Source organism: Zootoca vivipara, chromosome 2, assembly GCF_963506605.1.
Source record: "Zootoca vivipara chromosome 2, rZooViv1.1, whole genome shotgun sequence".
NCBI classification, from domain to species: Eukaryota; Metazoa; Chordata; class Lepidosauria; order Squamata; family Lacertidae; genus Zootoca; species Zootoca vivipara.
In genome coordinates, this window is record NC_083277.1 from 8,041,496 (window position 1) to 8,066,099 (window position 24,604).

A 24,604-nucleotide genomic window follows, 5' to 3' on the forward strand; every position below is an offset into this window, starting at 1 on the left:
CCTATTCCTGTGGCTGTAATTTGGTTCAAGCTGTTTTTAATTTCTGAATTTTAAACTTTCCCCACATCCCCTGGGTCCTGAAGGGTGATATAATCAACCAACAACGATCGCAATAATGGAACGCGAGGCAGCTGCTAAATGCATAGGAGCAGGGAAAAACAGTTGGCAATCTTCCCGTCCGCCAAGGAGCAGGGGAAGAAGGAAAGGAAATTGGGCCACTCTGTTGTCACCTGGATCCAGCTCATCTGCTAAATGCACAGGAGCAGGAAGCGGCGAGCAAGCTGGCAACTCTGCTGCCGAATGCGCAGGAGCCCTGTCAGAAGGGGGAAACAGGAAAGGTGGCAATCTATCTCTGAGCAGCTCAGCACTGATCTTCGCGTCCAGCAGGAATGGAAGGGTTAAACATCCGAGCTGAGGTTCCTAGAGAGGTCCAGAAATCGGGGGAGGAGGGGGGGGCTCTCAGACAGAGTAGGCTGTTACTTCCTGCCCAGCCTTCTTTTTGTGTGTGTGCATTGGGGAGGGGGGCGTATTTGCGTGTGTGCATGTATTTTGGATTTCCTTTTTTCTCTTCCCCCCCCAAATAGCGACTCAAGAACAGCAGAGGCGGTGAGAGAGGCAGGTAGCTATACACATCTCTGTAGATCTATATTTTGCATTTCTCAGGAGCTGATGAGCGATTTGCAAGGCTGGAGGTGTTGGGGGCTGGGTTCGGGCCCCCGGAGAATTTATTATTAATATTGTTATTTAGGAGGAAGATCTGCAGCCTCCCTAGTTTCCAGAGCCCCTTGTAGACCTTTTGATTTTTTTGAACGAACAGCCTGGATTGAATTCCCCTGGTTGCCCTCCCATCAGATCTGACGTTTGCATTTTGAAAATCTTGCCCTGAAACGCTGTGCTGGGTTTCGGGTCAATTTGATTTATCGTCGATTGTTTTCCACGTGTATTTAAAAATGTTCTGATTGGCGTTTTAGAACCCTTTATTTAAAGAAATGAATGGAAGTTTGAAAAACCAGCTATAAATTCTTTGCAAGATGCAACCTGGGGCTTTTTAAAGGCGATGCAGAGGGAGCATGATCCAGGTTTATAACGTTCACACATTACATTAAAGCAGTGTACAATCTGTGCACTTGTGTACACCAATGGCAGATACTGTCCACATGTATGTGCAACCAGGGTAGTTAAAGTGTCCAAATCGACACGTGTGATCTCTTACATGCAAACACTAACACGTGTAGAGGCAACATGTACCTGCCTTTAGTGTAATGTGTGAGCAAGCCTAAAATGATGCAGGAGGCGGAGGAAGGGTGGAGGTACGAGGATAGCTCAGTGAGGAAAGCTCAGTCGTACTGTTTTGGGGAACAGGGGGTGGGCAGGTTTGGGGGGTGCTCCCTGGTCCTGAATGGGGTAACTGTGCCCCTGAAGGACTAGGTGTGCAGCCTGGGAATCAATTTGGACGCACAGCTGTCCATGGAGGCGCAGGTCAATTCTGTGTCCAGGGCAGCTGTCTATCAGCTCCATCTGGTACGCAGGCTGAGACCCTACCTGCTCGCGGACTGTCTCGCCGGAGTGGTGCATGCTCTAGTTATCTCTCACTTGGACTACTGCAATGCGCTCTACGTGGGGCTACCTTTGAAGGTGATCTGGAAACTACAACTAATCCAGAATGTGGCAGCTAGACTGATGACCGGGAGTGGCCACTGAGACCATATAACGCCGGTCCTGAAAGACCTACATTGGCTCCCAGCACGTTTCCGAGCAAAATTCAAAGTGTTGGTGCTGACCTTTAATGCCCTAAATCATCAGCGTGTTTTTACATGAGTAGAATGTGTCCTTTTATTTAAAATGCGTCTCTGGGTTATTTGTGGGGCCTGCCTGGTGTTTTTACATGAGTAGAATGTGTGCTTTTATTTAAAATGCATCTCTGGGTTATTTGTGGGGCCTGCCTGGTGTTTTTACATGAGTAGAAAGTGTGCTTTTATTTAAAATGCATCTCTGGGTTATTTGTGGGGCATAGGAATTTGTTCATTTCCCCCCCCCCTCCAAAATATAGTCCAGCCCCCAGGTCTGAGGGACAGTGGACCGGCCCCCTGCTGAAAACGTTTGCTGACCCCTGCCCTAACCAGCATCAGCCCAGTATTCCTGAAGGAGCATCTCCACCCCCATTGTTCAACCCGGCCACTGAGGTCCAGCTCCGAGGGCCTTCTGGTGGTTCCCTCCTTGCGAGAAGTGAGGTTACAGGGAACCAGGCAGAGGGCCTTCTCAGTAGTGGCACCCGCCCTGTGGAACGCCCTCCCATCAGATGTCAAGGAAATAAACAACTACCTTACTTTTAGAAGACATCTGAAGGCAGCCCTGTTTAGGGAAGTTTTAATGTTTGATGTTTTATCGTGGTTTTAATATTCTATTGGGAGCTGCCCAGAGTGGCTGGGGAAACCCAGCCAGATGAGTGGGGTATAAATAAATTATTATTATTATTATTATTATTATTATTATTATTATTATTATTATTATTATTACAGGAAACCTAATCTCAAGGTCATGGGTTCGAGTCCCATATTGAGCAAAAGATTCCTGCATTGCAGGGGGTTGGACTAGATGACCCTCGGGGGTTCTTTCCAACTCTGCAATTCTAAGGGGTTTTTCCCCCCTCTTACAATTATCATCCTCATGGTTTCTAGGCACAAGTGGAGGTATGGAAGAGTCCTTGGAGGAAACAAGGAGGACCTGAATGCAATGACACAGCTCTTCCTGCCTGAAATTCCCAGGAGCCATTATTCAGAAGCAATTCCTCCCTCTCGGAGTGGAGGCTCAACGTTGCCATTGGGACTAGTAGGCATACCTAATCTTCCTTTGTGAAGCTGTCATAGAATCATCAACAACAGCGATTTATTATTTATACCCTGCCACTCTGGGTGGCTCCCAACAGAATATTAAAAACACAAACATAAAAAATCTCAAAGTCTTTCCTTTTCGTACTGAATTTCTCACCATTCAGCTTCATCGGTTGACCCCGTTGGGTTCTGGTGTTCTCCAAGAGAGGGGAGAAACCTCCACACATCATAATTTTATACATGTAAGGCCTAACATGCATAGGATGTGCTGTAGGATTGTCACTAACGCATTTTAGGAAATCTGAACGTTTCGGAAAGCAAAGCTTGGATTCAAAGCTCCCTACTTTCTCAGATTTCGGAATGTTTCCTTCGCCGTCACGGCCCTGTTCTTGATTTGTTGGCAGGACAAAAGGGCCGTTGAGCATGATGGAGCCGCCCTCTCACAGCTTCCTGCTCCAGTCCGCGGGGATGCAGTGCCGGGTGAAGCAGGAGCCTGACGAAGGTTGGGGGTCGCCCGAGTTCTTGACGGTTGTGCAGATCTCTGACGGGAGGCTCAGAAATCCGGATGCGCCGTGGGACGAGGCAGAGGCTCCCATTGAGGGCGGGGTCGCTTCTAGCCAGCGGGCTGGGAAAAAGCAACGGGTAGTGTGCGTTCCAGGCCTCAAAGGAGATTCGGAGCAGATGTATGCTACCGGTAAGTGCCCAGTTCAAGGTCTTACAGAATCATAGGACTGTAGAGTCGGAAGGGACCCCCAGGGGTCATCTAGTCCAGCCCCTGCCCTCGCACTGCTGTTTATCTACAAAGCAGATCACTGTGATCTGTGGGGCAGCTTCCCCTTCAACACCCAAAGATCTCAGAAACCTTTTCCACCGTGATGCAGGGATTTTAGCATGGATGCCCCTGTTCTGTGGAGCAGCCTTATTGTCAAGATATGATGGGTGCCCACTCTCTGCCCGTTCCGGAAACTTCCGTTTTGACAGGTTTTCGGATAAACGAGTGTCTGCCGTACGTGTGTACTTATTGGGACTAGAATAACAGCTAACAAATACAGTCGTACCTTGGAAGTTGAACAGAAGCTCCTGCGGCCCATCGGAAGCTGCGGAAGCCCCGCCGGATGTTCGGCTTCCAAAAATAGTTTGCAAACTGGAACAGTCACTTCCAGGGTTGTGGTGTCCAGGAGCCAAAACGTTCGAGAACTAAGCTGTTAAAAAACCAAGGTACGACTTGTAAATACTTCTCTCTTTGTTGGACTAGATGTTGTTGACAGAGCCTCTCTGCAAGCCTACGAGAGCCGCGATGGAGAACGGGCGCCAGTGAAGGAAGAGGCCTTTTGCGAGTTGGATTCCCTGGAGGCAGAGGCCTATCGCCAGTGTTTCCGGGCCTTCCTCTACCAGGAGGCCGAGGGGCCGAGGGAGGCGTGCCGGCAACTCTGGGAACTTTGCCGGCACTGGCTGAAGCCGGAGAGGAACTCCAAGGGGCAGATCCTGGAGCTGCTGATCCTGGAGCAGTTCCTGGCCATCCTGCCTCTGGAGATTCAGAGCTGGGTCAGGGAAGGCACACCAGAGACCTGCTCCCAGGCGGTGGCGCTGGCCGAGGATTTCCTCCTGAGGCGGGAAGAGGCGGAGGAGAGACAAGGAAAAGAGGTGAGGGGGTAGGGGGTAGGGAGACACCGGTGATACCTTAGTGTGGTGGTTGTTGTAGTTGTTTAGTCATGTCCGACTCTTTGTGACCCCATGGACCATAGCACGCCAGGCACTCCTGTCTTCCACTGCCTCCCACAGTTTTTTGGTCAAACTCATGTTGGTAGCTTCGAGAACACTGTCCAACCATCTCGTCCTCTGTCATCCCCTTCTCCTTGTGCCCTCAATCTTTCCCAACATCAGGGTCTTTTCCAGGGAGGCTTCTCTTCTCATGAGGTGGCCAAAGTATTGGAGCCTCAGCTTCACGATCTGTCCTTCCAGTGAGCACTCAGGGCTGATTTCCTTAAGAATGGATAGGTTTGATCTTCTTGCAGTCCATGGGACTCTCAAGAGTCTCCTCCAGCACCATAATTCAAAAGCATCAATTCTTCGGCGATCAGCCTTCTTTATGGTCCAGCTCTCACTTCCATACATCACTACTGGGAAAACCATAGCTTTAACTATACGGACCTTTGTCGGCAAGGTGATGTCTCTGCTTTTTAAGATGCTGTCTAGGTTTGTCATTGCTTTTCTCCCAAGAAGCAGGCATCTTTTAATTTTGTGACTGCTGTCACCACCTGCAGTGATCATGGAACCCAAGAAAGTAAAATCTCTCACTGCCTCCATTTCCTCCCCTTCTATTTGCCAGGAGGTGGTGGGACCAGTGGCCATGATCTTAGTGTTTTTTGATGTTGAGCTCTAATTTGTGTGCAGAAGGTCCCAGGTTCAATCCCAAGCCTTCAAGTAATGTCCCCTGCCTGAAACAGTGGAGAGTTGCTGCCAGTCAGTGTAGACAATACTGTGTTAGATGTTCTTCCTTGGTATGACGCATCTTCGCATGTTCCTAGTCCTTTGCAGGGGAGCCCACAGCTCAGCAGTAGAGCACCTGTTTTGCATGGACACAGTTTCTATTCGGTCCCCAACATTTTCAGGTAAGGCTAGGAGAGAGTCCATGTGGAAACCCTGGAGAGCTGCTGCCAGTCAGTGCAGGCAGTACTGAACTAGATGGACCAATGCCCTGCTTTGGATTCTGACTTAAATCCGGCTGCTTTCAGGTGCTGCTTCATCAGGTGTCTGCCAGTCTCCCGGAATCAGATGGTGCTCCGTTGGGTATTGAAGCAAAACAGCTTTTCAGGGAACCTAAGCAGGAGGAGGAGGACAATGACGAAGGCACCGAAACTGGGGGTGAGGATTCCTTTGTGTTGTTCCTCTTCTGGCATAGCCTGAGCAGTGGGGTGGCTCTGGATATGCCCTTGTGCCACTCTTTTCAAACACTGTTGAGCATGGGAAGAAATGATTCTGCTAGTAGAAATGGGCTGTGCATAGCACGGATTGGTTGGCACCTGTGACATCTCAAACCCATTCCCCACCCCCACCCTGTTCCTAGAGCAGTTTTGCAATCTGGGCCTGGTTTTGCCAAGTGGGCCTGGTCTGGAAACTCTAGCTAACGCAGATTGTGGTGGCTAGACTACTGCTGAGGGGGGAGGGAGAAGCAGATGGCCAAGAAATAGGTGATACCACTGTTAAAACATCTGCACCCGTTGCTCACCAGCTGTTGAGCCAGGTTGAAGATCCTTGTATTACTTTACAAATCCCTGAATAACTCAGGATAACTTAGTGACCACCTGAATCTTTAAGACCAAGCTCGACTGTGAAATTGGGGGGGGGGGGCATCAACAAGAAGCCAAACCTTCGGTGGCATTTGCTCAGCTTTTCTGAATCCAACAGAAATTCTGCAGGCATCTTCATTAACTGCTAAATGTTTCTTGACATTTTTTTTTAAAAAAAATGTTGCTAGACTAATGCAGACAGTTAAGAAGAAGAATCATTTCCATAACAGTGGCTTTACAGCAGGCACCCCCAAACTTTGGCCCTCCAGATGTTTTGGACTACAATTACCATCTTCCCCAACCACTGGTCCTGTTAGCTAGGGATCATGGGAGTTGTAGGCCAAAACATCTGGAGGGCCGCAGTTTGGGAATGCCTGCTTTACAGTTTAAACTTGGCTTTTATTGTGTTTATATTTGCCACAATCTCCTTTGTTGTTTCTAATGGCATGTCTCCCCAAAAATGCCCTGTTATTGCGTGGCCTCTTTTTGGTGGGCCAAAGAGAAGGGCCTCTTATGAAGACGGCCAGGTCTGGGCTGGTTCCTATGGGGAGAGGCAGTCTTGAGGAACTGCAGCGCTGAGCCGTATAGGGCCAAAAGAGGTGCAGAATTTGTCAACCTGAAAAATGTGTGTGGTTTTTTTCCCTTTTTGTTTAAAATAAATAACAATGGCAAGTGGCTAGTCCATAAGGAAGTATGGGTTTCATTTGTGCTCGATGCAGGATTTTGTCATTTGTTTTGTACTTGCTAAGTATTTTGGGTCATGCCCTAGCATTACTAAGTTTGAGCATATTGCACTGACTGCACTGGCTACCAGTTAGTTTCTGGGCCCAATTCAAAGTGCTGGTTTTGACCTATAAAGCCTTAAATGGCTCAGGACCGCAATACCTCTTTCCATATGAACCTACCCAGACCCTGAGATCACCTTCTGAGGCCCTCCTTCGTGTGCCTCCTCCTCAAGAGGTCCGAAGGGTAGCAACGTGAGAACAGGGACTTCTCTGCAGTGGCTCCCCATCTGTGGAATGCTCTCCCAAGGGAAGTTCACCTGGCACTTTCATTATACACCTTTAGGTGCCAGGCAAAAACGTTCCTTTTTAACCAGGCCTTTGGTTGATCTGTTTGACATCCTATATATACCCTTTTAAAATGTGGCTCTTTTTGGGGGGGGGCAGCATTATTGGGTTGTTGTTTTTATTCTGTTCTTATATGTTTTGATCTTTTCTGTGAACTGCAATGAGACCTCCGGGTATAGGACTGTATATAAACCCAATAAAGTAGTAATAATAATAATAATAATAATAATAATAATAATAATAATAATAATAATAGGTTTGACTGTTTTACGTGTTTCAGCAGGTTTCAGTTGGGCTCATGACGATAAGGAAGAGGAGAAGGAGGAGAAGCCATGTCTGGGGGCCCCTGAGCAAATGGAACCACAGTGTTTGTCCAGAGAAAGACTCTCCTGGTGCGAGGAGAATGGAGCCATTTCTGCACATCAGCCCAACTCAGAACACCCTGGAAAACGACCAGGCAGCTCCCTTCCTCCTTGGGGAGGTGACGAGGATCTTGGTGGAAGTGAAGAGGAGGGGATCCTCCAGCCCAAAGAAGAAAGTTCCTGTGTTCTGGGCGAGAAGACCCTTGGTCATATTTGCCACCAGAGGATCCACGCAGGAGGGAAACCACACAGTTGCACGATGTGCTCGGAAACCTTTGTGCTGAGATCTGGGCTGGTTGCCCACGACAGGACAACGCACGCAGGAGAGAAGTCATATGCCTGCCTGCACTGCGGGGAAAGCTTTGACACGAGCTCCCATTTCGCCTGGCACTTGCGGAGCCATGCCGGGGAGAAGCCGTACGAGTGTTTCAAGTGCGGGAAGAGCTTCCGCAACAACCATTCCTTCACCAGCCACCTGCGGAGCCACGTCGGGGGCGAGCCCTTCGAGTGCTTGCGCTGCGGGAAAAGCTTCGGTGCCCGCTCGGATCTGATCCGGCACGACAGGTCGGACGCGGGCAAGAAGCCCTACCAGTGCTTGGATTGCGAGAGGAGCTTCGGCCAGAGCTCGCAGCTCACCGCCCACCGGCGGGCCCACGCGGGAGAGAAACCTTACACGTGCCGCGAGTGCGGGAAGATCTTCAGCCGGAGCTCGCACCTCCACGGGCACCAGAGGATGCACTGCAGCGAGAAGGCGCACAAGTGCCTGGACTGCGGGAAAACCTTCAGCGGGAGGTCGCACCTCAACCGGCACCAGAGGATCCACACGGGGGAGAAGCTCTTCAAGTGCTTGGTGTGCGGGAAGAGCTTCTGCATGAACTCGGACCTGGTCGCGCACGAGAGGATCCACACGGGGCACAAGCCATACAAGTGCGCCGACTGCGGGAAGAGCTTCAGCCAGAAGCAGCACCTCACCAGCCACCAGAGGACCCACACGGGCGAGAAGCCCTACGTCTGCCTCCACTGTGGCAAGGGATTCAGCGTCAGCTCCAACCTCAACACGCACGAGAGGACGCACACCGGCGTGCGGCCCTTCAAGTGCTCCGACTGCGGGAAGAGCTTCAGCCAGAAGTCGCACCTCATCGGCCACCAGAGGATCCACACAGGGGAGAAGCCCTACCTGTGCGTCGACTGCGGCAAGAGCTTCAGCTCCAGCTCGAACCTGATGGCGCACGCGAGAACCCACAGCGGGGAGAAAGCATAGGGTCCTTGGGGAGGGCTGCGGGAAAGACATTGGCGCCTCGGTTTTTGAACGCCTCCATTGACAAACATTTCGGTTTTCGAACGCCGTCAACCCGGAAGTAAATGCTTGGGTTTTTGAACACGCTTCGGGAGTCGAACATGCCATGCAGCTTCCGCTAAGTGCAAGATCCTGAGGCCTAGCTGTCGGCTATCGAGTTTTCGGTTTTCAAACTTTTCAGAACTCGAACTGTCTTGCCGAATGGATTACGTTTGAAAACCGAGGCACCACAGTAAATCCGACAGGCAAGGGGTCTTGGTCAAGTAAACGCCCTGCTTTCAGCAGCACTCATTCCACCGGCTGCCGTTCAGAGACAGCCTCTAGACATGTCCTCCATGAATTTGTCTCACCCCATTTTAAAGCCGTCCAAATTTGGCCTCCTATGGGAGCAGATGTCATAGCTAAACTCTGTGCTGTGTGACCAAGCACCTCTTTTTGTCTCTCCTGAATCTCCCGACGTTCACCTTCATTAGGATAGAGGAAGCTGTCGCATCCCGAGTCAGACCATTGGTTTACTTAGCTCAAGACTGTCTACACTGACTGGCAGCAGCTCTCTGAGAGTTTCAGGTGGGGGTTCTCCTCCTGCCTTCTCGGAAGATGCTAGGGATTTTGAACCTGTGACTTTCTGCCTCTGGTTTATATTTACTCGCAAGAATTGGAATCTGCATTCCGCCAAATAGAATTCCCTTTTCCTTGTACCACCACCCTGATATTCCCAATGGTCGATATTGTAGGATTTGGGGATCTTAGGGGTGGGTTGGAGGGGGGAAACTAAAGATATAAAGGACTGTGTATGGCATGTTGGTACTCAGCTGTTGGTGACTTGTAAGGCAATAAAAACTAAGACAGAAGAGGGCGAAGGTTGATCTCTGATGCCCCCAGATACAGGGTTAGATCTTACCGGCGAGGAAATTTCAGTTGAGCGTTATGAGAAACCTAGATTCCACACAGGCTGCTTTTTTATCACAGGGGCATTCCGCAACCTGACACATTCAACGTGCGTTCTGCAGCCTGCCAATAATAGTGCAATTGGTAGGGATTTATACCTGACTGTCCACACATCATCCTTTATCAGTTTGTTCTGCAGCGCTTCCCTGACCTTCCCACATTATTGCATCTACATTTTAAGAACATAAGAAGTGGATCACGCCAGGGACCCGTCTAGTCCAGATTCCCCAGTGGGAAGTCAATCAATCAATCAATCAATCAATCAACAAACAAACCCCGCCCATCTGCCTGGGTTTCCCCAGCCACTCTGGGTGGCTCCCAGAATAATATTATTCTATGATTCTATTATTATCAATAAAGAAGTGATAAAACATAGAATCATAGAGTTGGAAGAGACCACAAGGGCCATCCAGTCCAACCGCCTGTCGAGCAGGAAACACCATCAAAGCATTCTTGACATATGCCTGTCAAGCCTCTACTTAAAGACCTCCAAAGAAGGAGACTCCACCACACTCCTTGGCAGCAAGTTCCAATGTCGAACAGCTCTTAACTGTCAGGAAGTTCTTCCTAATGTTTAGGTGGAATCTTCTTTCTTGTATTTTGAATCCATTGCTCCGTGTCCACTTCTCTGGAGCAGAAAACAACCTTTCTCCCTCCTCTATATGACATCCTTTTATATATTTGAACATGGTTATCATATCACCCCTTAACCTTCTCTTCTCCAGGCTAAACATACCCAGCTCCCTAAGCCGTTCCTCATAAGGCCTTTGACCATTTTGGTTGCCCTCTTCTGGACACGTTCCAGCTTGTCAGTATCCTTCTTGAACTGTGGTGCCCAGAACTGGACACAGTACTCCAGGTGAGGTCTGACCAGAGCAGAATACAGTGGTAGTATTACTTTCCTTGATCTAGATGCTATACTCCTATTGATGCAGCCCAGAATTGCATTGGCTTTTTTAGCTGCTGCATCACATGCTGACTCATGTCAAGTTTGTGGTCTACCAAGACTCCTAGATCCTTTTCACATGTACTGCTCCCAAGCCAGGTGTCTCCCATCCTGTATTTGTGCCTTTCAATTTTTTTTTTGCCCAAGTGTAGTACTTTACATTTCTCCCTGTTAAAATTCATTTTGCTTGCTTTGGCCCAGTTGTCTAATCTGCTAAGGTCATTTTGAAGTGTAATCCTGTCCTCTGGGGTATTAGCCACCCCTCCCAATTTGGTGTCATCTGCAAACTTGCTCAGGATGCCCTCAAGCCCATCATCCAAGTCATTGATAAAGATGTTGAATAAGACTGGGCCCAAGACAGAACCCTGTGGCTCCCCACTAGTCACTACTCTCCAGGATGAGGAGGAGCCATTGGTGAGCACCCTTTGGGTTCGGTCAGTCAGCCAGTTACAAATCCACTGAATGGCAGCAAACATCAAACATTAAACACCTCCCTAAAAAGGTCTGCCTTCAGATGTCTTCTAAAAGTCAGGTGTTTGTTTATTATTAAGCGGGACCTGAGTGCACCAGCACTTTCCAGCAACTGATATTCAGAAGTGTGTGCTGCCTCTTAACTGTGGAGGCAGAGCATAGCCTTTGTGGCCTGTAGCCATGATTTCGTTTAGCCCCCTTTTAAACCCAGCCAAGTTGGTGGCCACCAATGTCCCTTGTGGCCCACTACCCATTTCACTGTCTCTGTTCTTGCCATCTCTCCAAGCGGAGACTGGACACTGGGGCATAAATTTCCCCAGCGTGTTATTTTTCCACAGAAAATTCCTCCGCTTCTTTCCCTGCTCTCCTCTGCTCAGTATGCGAGGAGTTGCAGGTGCTGGCATTGTCCAACCAAATGGCCATGGGCTGGCTATGGGGCCGGGTGCATCACTGAGGAGGCACGTGGAAGGCTGTGGGCCTGAGGCCTACTGTTGGAGAAGCACTGATCCAAAGGTCAGAGGGTTGAGCCAGGACCTGGGAGGCCAAGGTTCAAACCCCTATTCAGCCATGAGGCTCACTGGGAGTCCTTGGGCCAGTCGCTCTCTCTCAGCCTAGCCTACCTCACAGGGTTGTTGGGAGGAAAATATATAGAGGAACAGTGGGACATAAATTTAATCCTTCAATGAAGGCCCCTCGGAGTTCATTTTACACTCCCAAGTGGTTCTTCATAGTAACGGTGGCATATAATGTCAGGTCAATAGGGCCAGAAGTTCCCAATCCCTGCTGTAAATAAACCAGTGCCCAAATGTGCATGTGGACAGACCAGCTCTTCCCATCCTTGAAGCCACTTTTTCTACTATGTGGCTTCAGGCCAAGAAATTTGGCTCGGCCCAATCTGGTTGCCAAGGAACGTCAATGAAGTTCTGAGTTCTGAAGGGGAAAAAAAGCCACGGACTTCCCCACCAGAAACAGCAGCCAGCTGGTTCACTTTTTGCGTCCTTTCTTTTTTAACTTGATGCCAGGGCTCGAGGTTTATTAAAAAAGAAAGAAAATACTTAATTTTTTAAAAATAGGGTTTTTGTTTTGGCAATGGCAGAACAAACGGCTGTTACGACCAAACCTTCGGTTTGTTGACAACGCTCTCTTTTTAACCCTAATGGGAAAGCATGGGGGGTGGGGGGTGGAAGAGAAAACAACTCCCAAGAGGTTAACCAAATGAAAGAATGAAACACAGCAAGCAGACAACCGCAAGCTCTTGTAGGGGATTGCAAATGGTGAGAGTCAAGGGCTGTAGTTCTGAGGCCTTCTCCTGGTACGGGCCCTGGGTGCCAACGGCCGCCTGGGAACGCCCAGGCGGGAGGAAGAAGGGCCTGCAGGCCGGTGGCTGGATTGGCCTGTCCGTGGTGGCCATGCTTGCCGTGAGGGGGCAGTGGACACGGCCGCCGGAGTGGAGGACTGCCGCCGCCGTATGAGCCGCTCCAGAAGTTCTGTCTGCCGTTGCATGATGGCAATGATCTGCTCAGTGCCCACCCTGTCCTTCTCGCGGTCCTCCAAGTCCGCTTTGGTGTAGTCGTCGAGGGCGGAAAGGATCCTGTCGGTAGCCACCTGCATCCGCAGGTCCGCTGCCATCGCAAGCTCTACAGCCAAAACGTTCCTGGTCTTCTTGTGCCGGTTCCGGATGTTGGCGAGGCGTTCGGCAGCCGAGAGGCCCGTCGGCCCCGGCAAGGGGCTGTGGCAAGGGGTCGGGTGCACGTCTGGGAGCAATTTGGGAAGCGGGGAGGGGGAGAAACACAAAAGCAGAGTGAGGGCATTGAAAGGCTGCAAGGAATTCTGGGAAGGGGACAGCCAAGCTGATGAGCATCGCTTGAAGGAGCTGGGATGGGGAGCCTGTGGCCCTCCCAGATGTTGCTCCAACTCACATCACCCTCAGAAGCCGGGGATGATGGGAGTTGTAGTCCAGCAACATCTGGAAGGCCACAGCTTCCCTGACCCTGCTAATATTAAACCCATTATCTGGATCTTTAATGTAGTCAACATGCCAACTTCCTGGAAAAGACCAGAAGACCTCTAAGGTCCCACCCAACTCCCTGAGGTTCTGCAGAATTAATTCAGCACTCTGGATCCATTGATTAAACATCACCATTCAGCATACGAAATTTCTTCCCCATTCCCTCTTACCTGCTGTGGAGCCAGTGGTGGCTGGGCTGCCAGGGAGACTGGGCGGGGCAGATGGCAAGGGGTTGAGCAAATGATCGGCTTCTAAAAAACAAAGGGAAGGGCATTAAATATAATTTTGCATCGTAATATACCGCCTCTTTCCACCCGAACCAACTCAGACCTTGCGTTCACCATCAGAGGCTCTGGGTGTTCCCCCATCACTGAGGGACATGTGGAACGTGTTGACATGGGAACAGCCTTTTCAGTGGTGGCTCCTCGTTTGTGAAATGCTCTCCCTACGGAAGCTGACCTAGCACCACTGCCGTCTGTTTTTAGTCCCCCATCAGATATGTCAGCGGCCTTTGTTCTGCTCATCCTTTAAGCGGCGTGGGTAGGACTTATTCCTTTTAAGCATTTTGTCAGATGACAATCTCAGCTCTTGTTTATTGCCATTTTTATGTCTGATTATAGTGCTTTCGTTGTTTTTTCATGTAGCCTTAGCAAAGGCCACTGACAGCAGTAAATCACACCAAACAAGTTGGAATTAAAAACAGGAGTGTCAGGCCTAATGAGCACAGCAACTCATCTTCGGCAGGTGTTGCCCCATGAAGCAGTTGCTGAGTCCCTGCCTCCTCTCCTCTCCAGGGTTTTCCCCAAGCAATCTGAGACTATGCCTGTGTGAAGCTTACTTTTCCCTCTGCCCTTTTCATGCCTCTCCTGGTTCTGGGAATCAGAGGGGAGTTTCTTGCAGCAGGAGGGGGAGACACATGTGCCTCTTCCCCAGCCTGACCCATCTCTGCCTCTTGGCCTTCCTCCTCTCCTGCTTCAGCTTCTGCCTGATTCTGGACTTCTCTCTGCTACAGACTCTCCCCCCGCTCACTAAGCCCTGTTACCTCTTTGGCTTCCAACACTTCCTCCTCCCAGTCTTCTCCCTCTGACCCCTCATTGTCATCCCACCACCACTCCGTGGGATCTGAGCCTTCTTCCCCTGTGGGTTCCCCAGCTGCTTCCTCCTACCATTCCTCTGCGTCCAGCCAGTCCATGACAGCTGCTAAATTTAGGTGGCTTAAAACAGCGGCAAGCAACCGCTGGGAGGGAGAGATAATTCCCCGAGACAAGCAGCTGCAGAATGGCTGGATTTAAATTTTATGCATTTATGCCAAATGCAGGATTTAGATGACGGCAATGCTGGGCTAACCAGGTCATGCATGGAGCGCTGGGCCAAACAGCAGGAGGAAGAGCTAGAGGATTTGCTGAGCTTATCGACATGAAAATGGTGCGTACTCTCAAATTAGCTCAAAGCTGGGTTTACCACAGAAGGAGGAAAGTACAAGCTGGGAAACTGGCTCATAAGCTAAAACTAAAACAGAAGGCCAGAACGAAACCACAAAGAAGACTCCAGAGATAAGGGTATAAGAAGAGTCAACGGTCCACCCAGTCCAGCATCCTTCTCTTAACATGGCTGACAAGATGGGGAGTCCAAAAGAAGTACCTGTTTGCCGCCGTGCTCTCTCCCCTCCTGCGGTTTCTGGCAACTGGTATTTGGAGACGCACTGCCTCCGTCAGTGGTGGCAGAACACAACATTCAGGGGTAGCAACCAGCCTTATTCTCCTTCGTGAGTTTGTCTCTTAAAGCCATCCAAGATGGCGGCCATTGCTGCCTCTCGTGGGAGCAAATTCCATAGTTTAACTGTAAAGTGGAATGGCAGCCAGCTCTACCTCTCTTTCAAATCAGAACCAGTGAAGGTCCTTTGTGAGTGTCTGGAGGCAGCTGGAGGATGGATGGCGGCTAACAGATTTGAGGTTGAATCCCGACAAGATGGGTACTGTTTTGGGGGAATGGAGGATGGGTAGGTGTGGGGGACTCCCTGGTTCTGAATGGGGTAACTGTGCCCCTGAAGGACCAGGTGTGCAGCCTGGGAGTCATTTTGGACTCACAGCTGTCCATGGAGGCACAGGTCAATTCTGTGTCCAGGGCAGCTGTCTACCAGCTCCATCTGGTACGCAGGCTGAGACCCTACCTGCCTGCAGACTGTCTCGCCAGAGTGGTGCATGCTCTAGTCATCTCCCGCTTGGACTACTGCAATGCGCTCTATGTGGGGCTACCTTTGAAGGTGATCCGGAAACTACAACTAATCCAGAATGTGGCAGCTAGACTGGTGACTGGAAGCAGCCGCTTGAAAGATCTACATTGGCTCCCAGTACGTTTCCGAGCACAATTCAAAGTGTTGGTGCTGACCTTTAAAGTCCTAAACGGCCTCGGCCCAGTATACCTGAAGGAGCGTCTCCACCCCCATTGTTCAGCCCAGACACTGAGGTCCAGTGCCGAGGGCCTTCTGGCGGTTCCCTCACTGCAAGAAGTGAGGTTACATGGAACCAGGCAGAGGGCCTTCTCGGTAGCGGCACCCACCCTGTGGAACGCCCTCCCATCAGATGTCAAGGAAATAAAAAGCTATCTGACTTTTAGAAGACATCTGAAGGCAGTCCTGTTTAGGGAAGTTTTTAATGTTTGATGTTTTCTTGTGTTTTTAATATTCTGTTGTGAGCCGCCCAGAGTGGCTGGGGAAACGCAGCCAGATGGGCAGGGTATAAATAATATATTGTTTTCGTTATTATTTAAAGAAGGACTTTCTTCTGTCTCTCCTCAGCATCCCAAGCATTCTGCTTCACTGGATGTCTCCCACTGGGTTCCAGCGAAAAACATCTCTCTTTCCACACTTTCTCCACACACTTCTATTGTGTCACCACATTGCGCACCCAATTATTCCTCTTTGTGCAGAGGGAGGGAGGGAGGGAGGAGGGGACAGAAGGGAAGTGAAACCTGACCTCTCGTCTTTATAAATAACCCCCCAAAATGGGGGCACTTACCTGGGGCCGGCCGGGGGGTGCTTATTGGCTCCTCAAAGTTCTCCTCTGTTTTGCACACCATGTCGGTGGAGTCCACTGAATCGACGAGTTCAATGGAGAACTGGGCAGAGGGGTCGAAGAAGTCCTGGGGCTCGAGGTAGTCCTCAGACTCGTGGGGGCCCCCATCCTCCAGGCCGCACGGGGGACCATCATCTCCCCCCGACTCCTCCTGGTGTCCGTAACTCTGGGCCTGCCCCATGGGTTGGGGCGCTCTGGAATCCAGGATCTGCTCCAGCTGGTCGTAAAAGGGGCAGGTGAGGCGCCCTGTCCCAGAGTAGTTGTTCTCTTTCACCTTCTTGTAGTCCCGGCGCATCGTCTTGGTCTTGGTGCGGCACTCCTGGGCGGTCCGCTCGTGGCCCCTCTTGGCCATCTCGTTGGCAATGACCTGGAAGGTGTCCATGTTCCGGTGGCTGCTCTGAAGGACCTGCTGGATCCTCTGCTCCCCCCAGATATCCAGGAGGTCAATCACCTCAGCGTACGACCAGTTGGTGCCACGGCGGCTCATCTTTGGGAAATGGTGCGTCGGCGCGGCAGAGCCAACTGTTGCCAACAGGGAAGTGGGAGAGGGTGAACCGCTGCTTTTTTTTTTAGTTCAACTAAGGCAGAGGGAGGTCCAACTTTCCAAACTAAGTGGGCCGCAGGAGTACTTTGACATGGAACTATGTTGTTGCTCACGGTGGCAGGGAGCCGAGGCCAAAATTTGAGCCCCCCACCGCAGCCCTTGTGCCCTTCACAAAGCCGGATAAACTGAGAAAGTGCTAGCTAGGTTTTGGGAAGGGGACAAGAGGACTCGAGGACCCTGTCAGAGCCCTCACGCCTCCTTCCCAAGCCAAGTGCTTCGCTTACCTGGCTTTGGCAAGGCAGCTTGAGGGCTTCAAAGGTTGCCAAGGGCCGCCAAATGAGGCCTCAAGGGCCACATGTTGGATTGCCTTGATCTGAGGCAATGTTGTGGAGGCTCAAGCCCAGAGTCCAAAAGTGGCCCTGCAGACATATTGACCTGGCCCTCAGGAACCTCCCCAAGCCACGCCCCCTCTTCCCAGACCACACCCCCCTCAGTGGTCTTGCCCTGGCCCTCTTAGGAGTCATTCTGCATGGATCAAATGTGGCCTCGGAGTGAGATCACTCCTTTTTGCTTGACCAGATGGAGAGAACGGTGTGTGTAGAGAAAGGGACATCTTTTTTAGGGGGTGTTCCTTGCTGGAATGTAAGTCTACGTTACAAAGGTTAAGAGTTACAACTGTTTCTTCGCCCACTTTTGTCTCTGCCCCCACCCCATCATGTGGCCCTCGGAGGGCAGCTAATGAGGGAACGCGGCCCTTAGACCAACAACGGCTCCCCGCGCCTGGTGTGTAGAGAAGACCCCTGGTCTGATCTAGTACAAGGCAGCGCTCTGTTTTCTTCAGCACGTGCACTGCAAATACAAAGCTGCACACAGTTTTCCACCTGCCCCCTGCAAACATGCAAAAACTGCTCCCTCGCCTGCCGGTGGTCCTGTTTCCCTGCCCTGCAGATAGATGTGGCACCGCTCCCCTCCAAGCTGCAATCAGGCAAAGCAGTAATGGTGATGACCCACAGAGGTTTTCAGGATGCAAAATTCAGCGACAGAATACACACAGAATGAGCCCTTACCGAGTGAGCTGGCTTCCCTCTCCAGCCTCTGCTTGGCCTCTCTGCGGAGATACCGCCGTCTGTCCAGCAAGGTGTGGTCGGCCTCCAGGGAATGGGCATCCATCTCATCAAAAAGGACCGGCACCTGGGAAACAAAGGCTGTTGGTTCACACATGCTACGTGTTCATTTATTTACTGCAGTGGGTGAGGAACCCCAGGCCTGAGGGCCACATGTGGAGGGGCGCCTCTCCATCAGTGGAACATTGGTCCCCAGGGCAGATCTACTCCACAATACACATCAACCCTCCTCCCTGTTATTCTTTAATTTGTTTTTTGAAATATTTATACTGTATTCCACATTTTTCACTACAGTCATACCTTGGATCCCGAATGCCTTGGTAACTCAGACATTTTGGCTCCCAAATGCCACAAACCCAGAAGTGAGTGTTCCGGTTTGCAAACATTCTTTGGAACCTAAACATCCGACGGGGCTTCCGATTGGCTGCAAGAGCTTCCTGCAGCCAATCAGAAGCTGCACTTAGGTTTCCAAATGTTTTGGAAGTCAAATGGGCTTCCAGAACAGATCCCGTTCGACTTCCAAGTTACCACTGTATATTAAATTTAAGAAATTCAATAAACGCATCAGTAAAAACATCTATGAATGCTGGTATAATGCTGGACATTGCAAAGGCCTATGGATAAATCTCTGAAACGACAATGGGATATCAGGTCCGCCCAAAGCATGATGGAGAACAGCAACAACTGGGAAAAGAGAGACATAATATCTTGCAAGGACAGGAAGAAACACCACGGACAGAATAATTGCCATATGCAGGAGGAACAAGGATATAGTTTGAATGCCTCATTGTAATTCTATAAATAATTTAATGTGTCAACACGAATAGAAGTTATTAATATTGCAGTTGTTGTATAAGGGGTTATTATTTTGACCGGAATGTAATTGAAATTAATAAGATTTTGCAACGCAGAAATGAAGAAAATCATCCAATCATCAATTCTAGCACATGGGGGGGTTGGGCACCTAAATTATACAATTTGGTATTTGAATGATTGGTATTAGTACCATCGTACCTTGGAAGTCGAACGGAATCCGTTCCGGAAATCCGTTCAACTTCCAAAATGTTCAGAAACCAAAGTACAGCTTCTGATTGGCTGCAGGAAGGTCCTGCAGAAAATCGGAAGCCGTGGAAGCCCCGTCGGACGTTCGGCTTCCAAAAATAGTTCGCAAACTGAAACCGTCACTTCCGGGTTTGTGGCGTTTGGGAATCAAAACATTCGAGAACTAAGCTGTTTGAAAACCAAGGTACGACTGTAATTGTATTATAATTTGGTATTGCTATAATGAGGCTATTATTGAACTGGAAACTAATAAAAATTATTATTTTAAAAAATGACATTGCAAAGGCTTGTCTCAATGACACAGGCAACGTCTAATTGCAGGAATGATTCCTGTTGTGCATCTACGAGCAGGGAGTTCCACAGGCCACAGCCTGTCATACTACCGGTACATAGTAAAGGGCAACCAAACCTCAGGGGTGATGAGGAATCACAATAAGTCTCCCAGTTGGGCCTTAAGGAGCTCGGTGCTCCTTAAGGCATTTCTGGTCCAAATCGCTCAGAGCTCTGTAAATAAGCAGAAGCAGCCGACCTGCTCACAGGTGGACAACCACTTTGGTTCGATCACCGGCTCCCTGCTTTTTACCTGCTGCTCCCGTCTCCTTGCTCCTCGCTGCCTCAGGATGAGCTCCTCCGGCTGCTGAGGGGGCCCCCATCCAGAATGAGGCGACTGGATGAGTCTCACGTGCTTCTGGCCGTGGGCTTCCCAGCACTGAGGCACCTCTTCGTCCAGCTCCTGCTTGACCTGCTCCGGCCCTGGCCATCCCAAAATGTCCCTCAGCCTCCCAGCCCGGATGACGCAAGGCCCTTTCGCCGGTCCGTCTTCCTCTTCCTCATCCTCCTCTTCCATTTTTATATGCAGCACTTGGTCTCCTGCCATCTGGAGGTTGGCCACCGCTGCCCGCTCAGCAGCCATTTTGTCCTTTCCAGCCTTGTGTCAACGTCGGCCTGCACTGGTTGCCTACAGACCTCCTTCTTTTGCTGCGAGCATTGGGCAAACAGCACCAGTTCCTCAAACTGATCTCCCAGGGTCCTTTTTTTTTCTTCGATCGTGCTACAAATTATTTAGGGTATTTAGACATACAGATGTCAGCATCACACACAAGGTTTTGCTCCTGCAAGGAAGATATACAGAAAACAGAAGGCTGGAGAGAGAGAGAGAGAGAGAGAGAGAGAGAGAGAGAGAGAGAGAGAGAGAGAGAGAGAGAGAGAAACCCAATAAATTAACCCGCTAAACTGATATTCCATATCAGGAGTGGGAAATTTTTTTCATTTCAAGGGCCTTACTGTATATGCAAATTTTACCTTTGTTCAGTAGGCCAGTTTTTGCTCAAAGCTCTATAACCACATGATGGAATGATGGAAACAGTATAATATTATTTTTAGCAGGGCAGCTGACGAAGGAGAAATGTGAAAAAAAAGTCGATCACAGTAATGTGTGCATTATTTTCGTGATTAACCAAATCCTAAAAGGGAGCCAGTGATGCTTTTAAAACTAAACACACAAAAACACAACACACTTTCTTGTGGCTAGGACAAATTAACGACACCCGGTTCAGTGTCCTGTCCTGTTTCCTGGATTTTGTAATATCTTAACCAGTCCGTGAAATGCAGGAAGTTTATTCTTTTGCACTGTCTTCCTGTAAGAAATGCAGCCAAGGCTCTTCAGTGGGGTTGGTGGATAAATTTGATTCAGTCTGCATTTAAAGACGATCTTATGCGATTGGCATTTTCTGGGGGGAAAACAACATGCAAAACGAAACAGCCATCCTTTGAAATTTGCGCTTGTCCAATTTTTGCACTGCAGTCCTCCAGCCACGTAATGTGAACAAAAATGGATAAAGTGTGCGTTGAAATGTATATATTAACGTAAACAAAACAGAATTGTATTAGGAGAAACTGCATAAAAAACTGTGCATATTATGAGTAACTAGCAGTAAAATGAGAATTGATTTTCACAAGGACTTGAAAATATAAATTGCAAGCTGATGTGGAAATTTGGAGAACAGAACTAAACATTAGAAAGCAAGATACTGAAAGAAATTGAAATTAATTTCTATTCATCCCTACTCTTATGTATGTGCCATTAATAGCCTGGATAGCTCAGTTGGGTAGAACGTGGTGCTGATAACACCAAGGTTACAGGTTCGATACCCGTATGGGACAGCTGCATATTCCTGCATTGCAGGGGGTTGGACTAGATGACCCTCAGGGTCCCTTCCAACTCTACGATTCTATGAAAAATATTAACACGCTGCATCCAAGCAACTCAAATAGATATAGACTCCAAAGCACCTGGCATTCATAACACTTAATGCATCTGATGAAGGGGACTGTAGTAGCAGACAAAAACTTACAATAAATGTACAGTATTCAGTCATTAAGGTTTCATCTGTCTGTCTGTCTGTCTGTCTGTCTGTCTGTCTGTCTGTCTTTTGTTGCAGACTGGCATACCTACCACAATTGGAATCAATAAAACGAACACCACCATCACTTAGAACATTTCTAGATCCCAAACACACCCCGTCTCAAAATAAACACACAGCTTTTGTTTGGCATCATGGGCATAGCCAGAATTTATGTTGGGGTGGGGGGGCAGGACACCCCCCTGTCACCATTCTCTGCCTGTCTGGCTCTGACTAGCAGATTCGGAATGAAGTGTCTTGACCACGTTTTCTTCAAAATTTACTATCTTTCGACTACAAGTGCTCAGAAAAACCTGTCAAAATCTTTCCATGGGGTCACGAAGAGTCGGACACGACTAAACAACTAAACAACAACAACATTTTTATTTATTTACTTGATTTTTTGGGGGGGAAGACTGCTCTCCTGCCTACACCCATGTTTAGCATCCAAGTTAACTATAGTCCTGGCAATGAAAATACCTTATCTCCATAGAAAGAGAACAGGGCAGGAAAGGGCTGTGGGCTAGTGACTCTCAGGGCAGAAAACTGTCTGCTTAACTGAATAATATAATAATAATTTATTATTTATACCCCGCCCATTTGGCTGGGTTTCCCAAGCCACCTTGGGGGCGGCTTCCAACAAAATATTAAAATACATTGGTCTGTTAAACATTAAAAGCTTTCCTAAACAGGGCTGCCTTCAGATGTCTTCTAAAAGTCTGGCAGATGTTTTTCTCTTTGACATCTGATGGGAGGGCGTTCCACAGGGTGGGTGCCACTACCAGGAAGGCCCTCTGCCTGGTTCCCTGTAACTTGGCTTCTCGCAACGAGGGAACCGCCAGAAGGCCCACGGCGCTGGACCTCAGTGTCCGGGCAGAATGATGGGGGTGGAGACGCTCCTTCAGGTATACAGGTATACAGGTATAACTGAAGAGACAAACCAGGCTGACACTGAACTTGGGAGAACCCACGACTTAGAAGGAAGGCCTGGGAACAAGTATAGGGGTCTGGTTTTTGCTGGTGTTTTACTTTTGCAGGGGACGTTCCAGACCCTCCAACTGTCCCTATTTTCCAGGGACGATCCTGGATTTACAGAAGCTTTCTGATTTCATCCCGGAATATTCCGCTTTTCCTTAGGACGTCCCTCATTTCATCGCAGAAATGTTGGCGGGTATGGAGTGCTCACGCACACCCTTTGAAATGATACACCCAATAAAAGCCGGATTTGGCGCAGGATCCTTATACTGTACAGCATGTTCTTTTGCAGTTCACGATGAACCGCAACACAACTGCAGTTATATATATAAGTTACGGATTCGCTGACGTGGGGCTTTGTTTGAGCATTTTGCTCTGGCTTGGGTGGAAAGAGGGAGGGGATGTTACTGCTGGCTGACACCAGCTGTTCTTAAACTCGCTTGCGCCTACAAGCATTCATTAAATTCCTTCCTCTCTATTTTTGCAATTCCAGTGAATACAACTCTGCCCCGCTACCCCTCCATCGTAATAAATTGTAGCTGCATGCAACCCACTTGAGAGCTCACCTTTTTCGGGGATCTGCCCCTCCCCTTCTATGGGGAGCAAGGGGTCGGCTTCCTTCTGCTGCGCATGCAGCTACTGCCAGATTATCGATTATCTCTCCTGGTGCTGCTTGCAAGGATTCAAACAGGCCATTTCCTCCCCTGCCCCCACCAGGAAGCCGATTTCATGCTTCGCCAGCTGCACAAAACGGGGGGTTGCTATTTCTCAGGCTTTCTAGGCAACCGGAGGAGCTCGCTCGGTTTAACCCTACAGCGCCCCTCTGGCTTAAAAACGGTGCAGGGAAGAAGAGCTTTAGGAGAGGCCCCATCCGCACTACCCATTTGTAGCGCAATAACACCTTGATCACTCATGAGATGGGAGTTGTAACATCTGGAAGGCTGCAGCTTCCCCTCCCCTGCTATAATGCTAATATTAAACCCATTCTCTGAATGTGGATGTTTAATGTAGTCAACTGGCCAACTTCCTGGAAAAAGAGGGAGATCTCAGTAGGCTTGGGCGGAGACAAAAGTTTGGAGAGAAAAAAGAAAAATAATAATAACTGGTTGGATGAGGGAGAATCCTAAGGGGTGTGTATGTATGAAAATGGCTGTTGGTAGGGAAAGGCAATGGAGTATCCTGGAGGAAGGGCATGGCTGGCAAAAACCAGGCACAAAACAAGTAAGTGTACACACCATAGCCGTAGCCAGGGGGCAGGACAGGCAGCTGCTCCCCCACAAATAAAAAGTAAATAAATAAAAATACTTAACTAACTGACCAATTGTGTTGCAGATACCGTAACTTGGTTCTGCCCCCCTTAACATAAAGCCTGCCCCCCCCCAAATAAATCCTGGCTACGTCCATTGCATACACTGCAACACTGGATTGCAGGTCCTATCGGCACATATTTCTTATTCATCTTAAATGAAATGAGCAGTGAACAATTGTATTTATTTATTCCTTTATTCTCTATTCCACTTAATCATCGACGTCTCTAATAAAATTGCAAAAAGATGAATCTGACAAAGTGGAATGATAAAAATTCACCATCAAATCTAACGAGAAATGCCTGCTGAAGAAAGAAGTTCTGTGCCATGCGCCTGAAGTTCTGCAGAGAGTATGGCTTAGAATCATACAATGGTGGAGTCAGAAGGGGACCCGAAGGGTCATCTAGTCCAACCCCCTGCAATGCAGGAACCACAGCTAAAGAGTCCCTGGCAGATGGCCATTCCAAACTCTGCTTAAAAACCTCCAAGGAAAGAGAGTCCATCACCTTCAGCAAAAGCATCCCAAGAACTATAAGGGTGTTAAACGTTGCTCTCATTCCCCTCATGGAGCTGACAGTTCCACAGAGTGGTTTAACAATCCATGCCTTTCCCAGGGTTCTCTCTGCAAATTGTACCTCTGTGGGGAAAACACGGGTCGTCTCAGCAATTCTCAACACCCTTTAAAAAACTACAGTTCCAGAATAATTTGGGGGAAGCTGCTGCAAGTGGCATGTACGTCCAAGGGAGACAATGGAGTGTGCCTCTGGAGGTGAAGTCAAACCGCTGGAGAATCTGTCACTTTTGCATTTCTTAGTACAGAAAGTATTGATCTGATGTGTAGAGATCTTTCCTATTGTAATTAGTTCAAAATATCTGACGAAGTGTGCATGCAC

At 49.1% G+C, this 24,604-nt stretch overlaps 2 protein-coding genes across 6 annotated transcripts; one reads left to right on the plus strand and one right to left on the minus strand.

The window, feature by feature from the left end:
- The first annotated feature begins 495 nt into the window (after positions 1–495).
- On the plus strand, positions 496–10,045 carry LOC118081174 (zinc finger protein 436-like). Of its 3 annotated transcripts, none has more exons than XM_035107456.2 (5): positions 496–619; positions 3,236–3,525; positions 4,087–4,475; positions 5,567–5,696; positions 7,472–10,045. In XM_035107456.2, the coding sequence occupies exons 2-5, from the start codon at positions 3,255–3,257 to the stop codon at positions 8,812–8,814; spliced, it is 2,133 nt and encodes a 710-aa protein (XP_034963347.2). In that variant the 5' UTR covers positions 496–619; positions 3,236–3,254; the 3' UTR covers positions 8,815–10,045. The 3 variants fall into 3 exon arrangements, with proteins under 3 accessions (XP_034963347.2, XP_034963349.2, XP_060126444.1); XM_035107458.2 differs by having other exon boundaries at positions 502–615; XM_060270461.1 differs by having other exon boundaries at positions 502–3,525; positions 7,475–10,045.
- Positions 10,046–10,762: 717 nt separating this feature from the next.
- On the minus strand, positions 10,763–23,160 carry LOC118081260 (uncharacterized). 3 transcript variants are annotated; one of them, XM_060270743.1, is made up of 6 exons: positions 22,971–23,160; positions 19,611–20,139; positions 17,909–18,032; positions 16,241–16,819; positions 13,394–13,474; positions 10,763–12,969 (listed from the first exon to the last, which is right to left on the minus strand). In XM_060270743.1, the coding sequence occupies exons 2-6, from the start codon at positions 19,938–19,940 to the stop codon at positions 12,497–12,499; spliced, it is 1,587 nt and encodes a 528-aa protein (XP_060126726.1). In that variant the 5' UTR covers positions 19,941–20,139; positions 22,971–23,160; the 3' UTR covers positions 10,763–12,496. The 3 variants fall into 3 exon arrangements, with proteins under 3 accessions (XP_060126726.1, XP_034963550.1, XP_060126725.1); XM_035107659.2 differs by having other exon boundaries at positions 19,611–20,169; XM_060270742.1 differs by lacking the exon at positions 22,971–23,160 and adding an exon at positions 22,459–22,962 and having other exon boundaries at positions 19,611–20,169.
- Between the last annotated feature and the right edge of the window lie 1,444 nt (positions 23,161–24,604).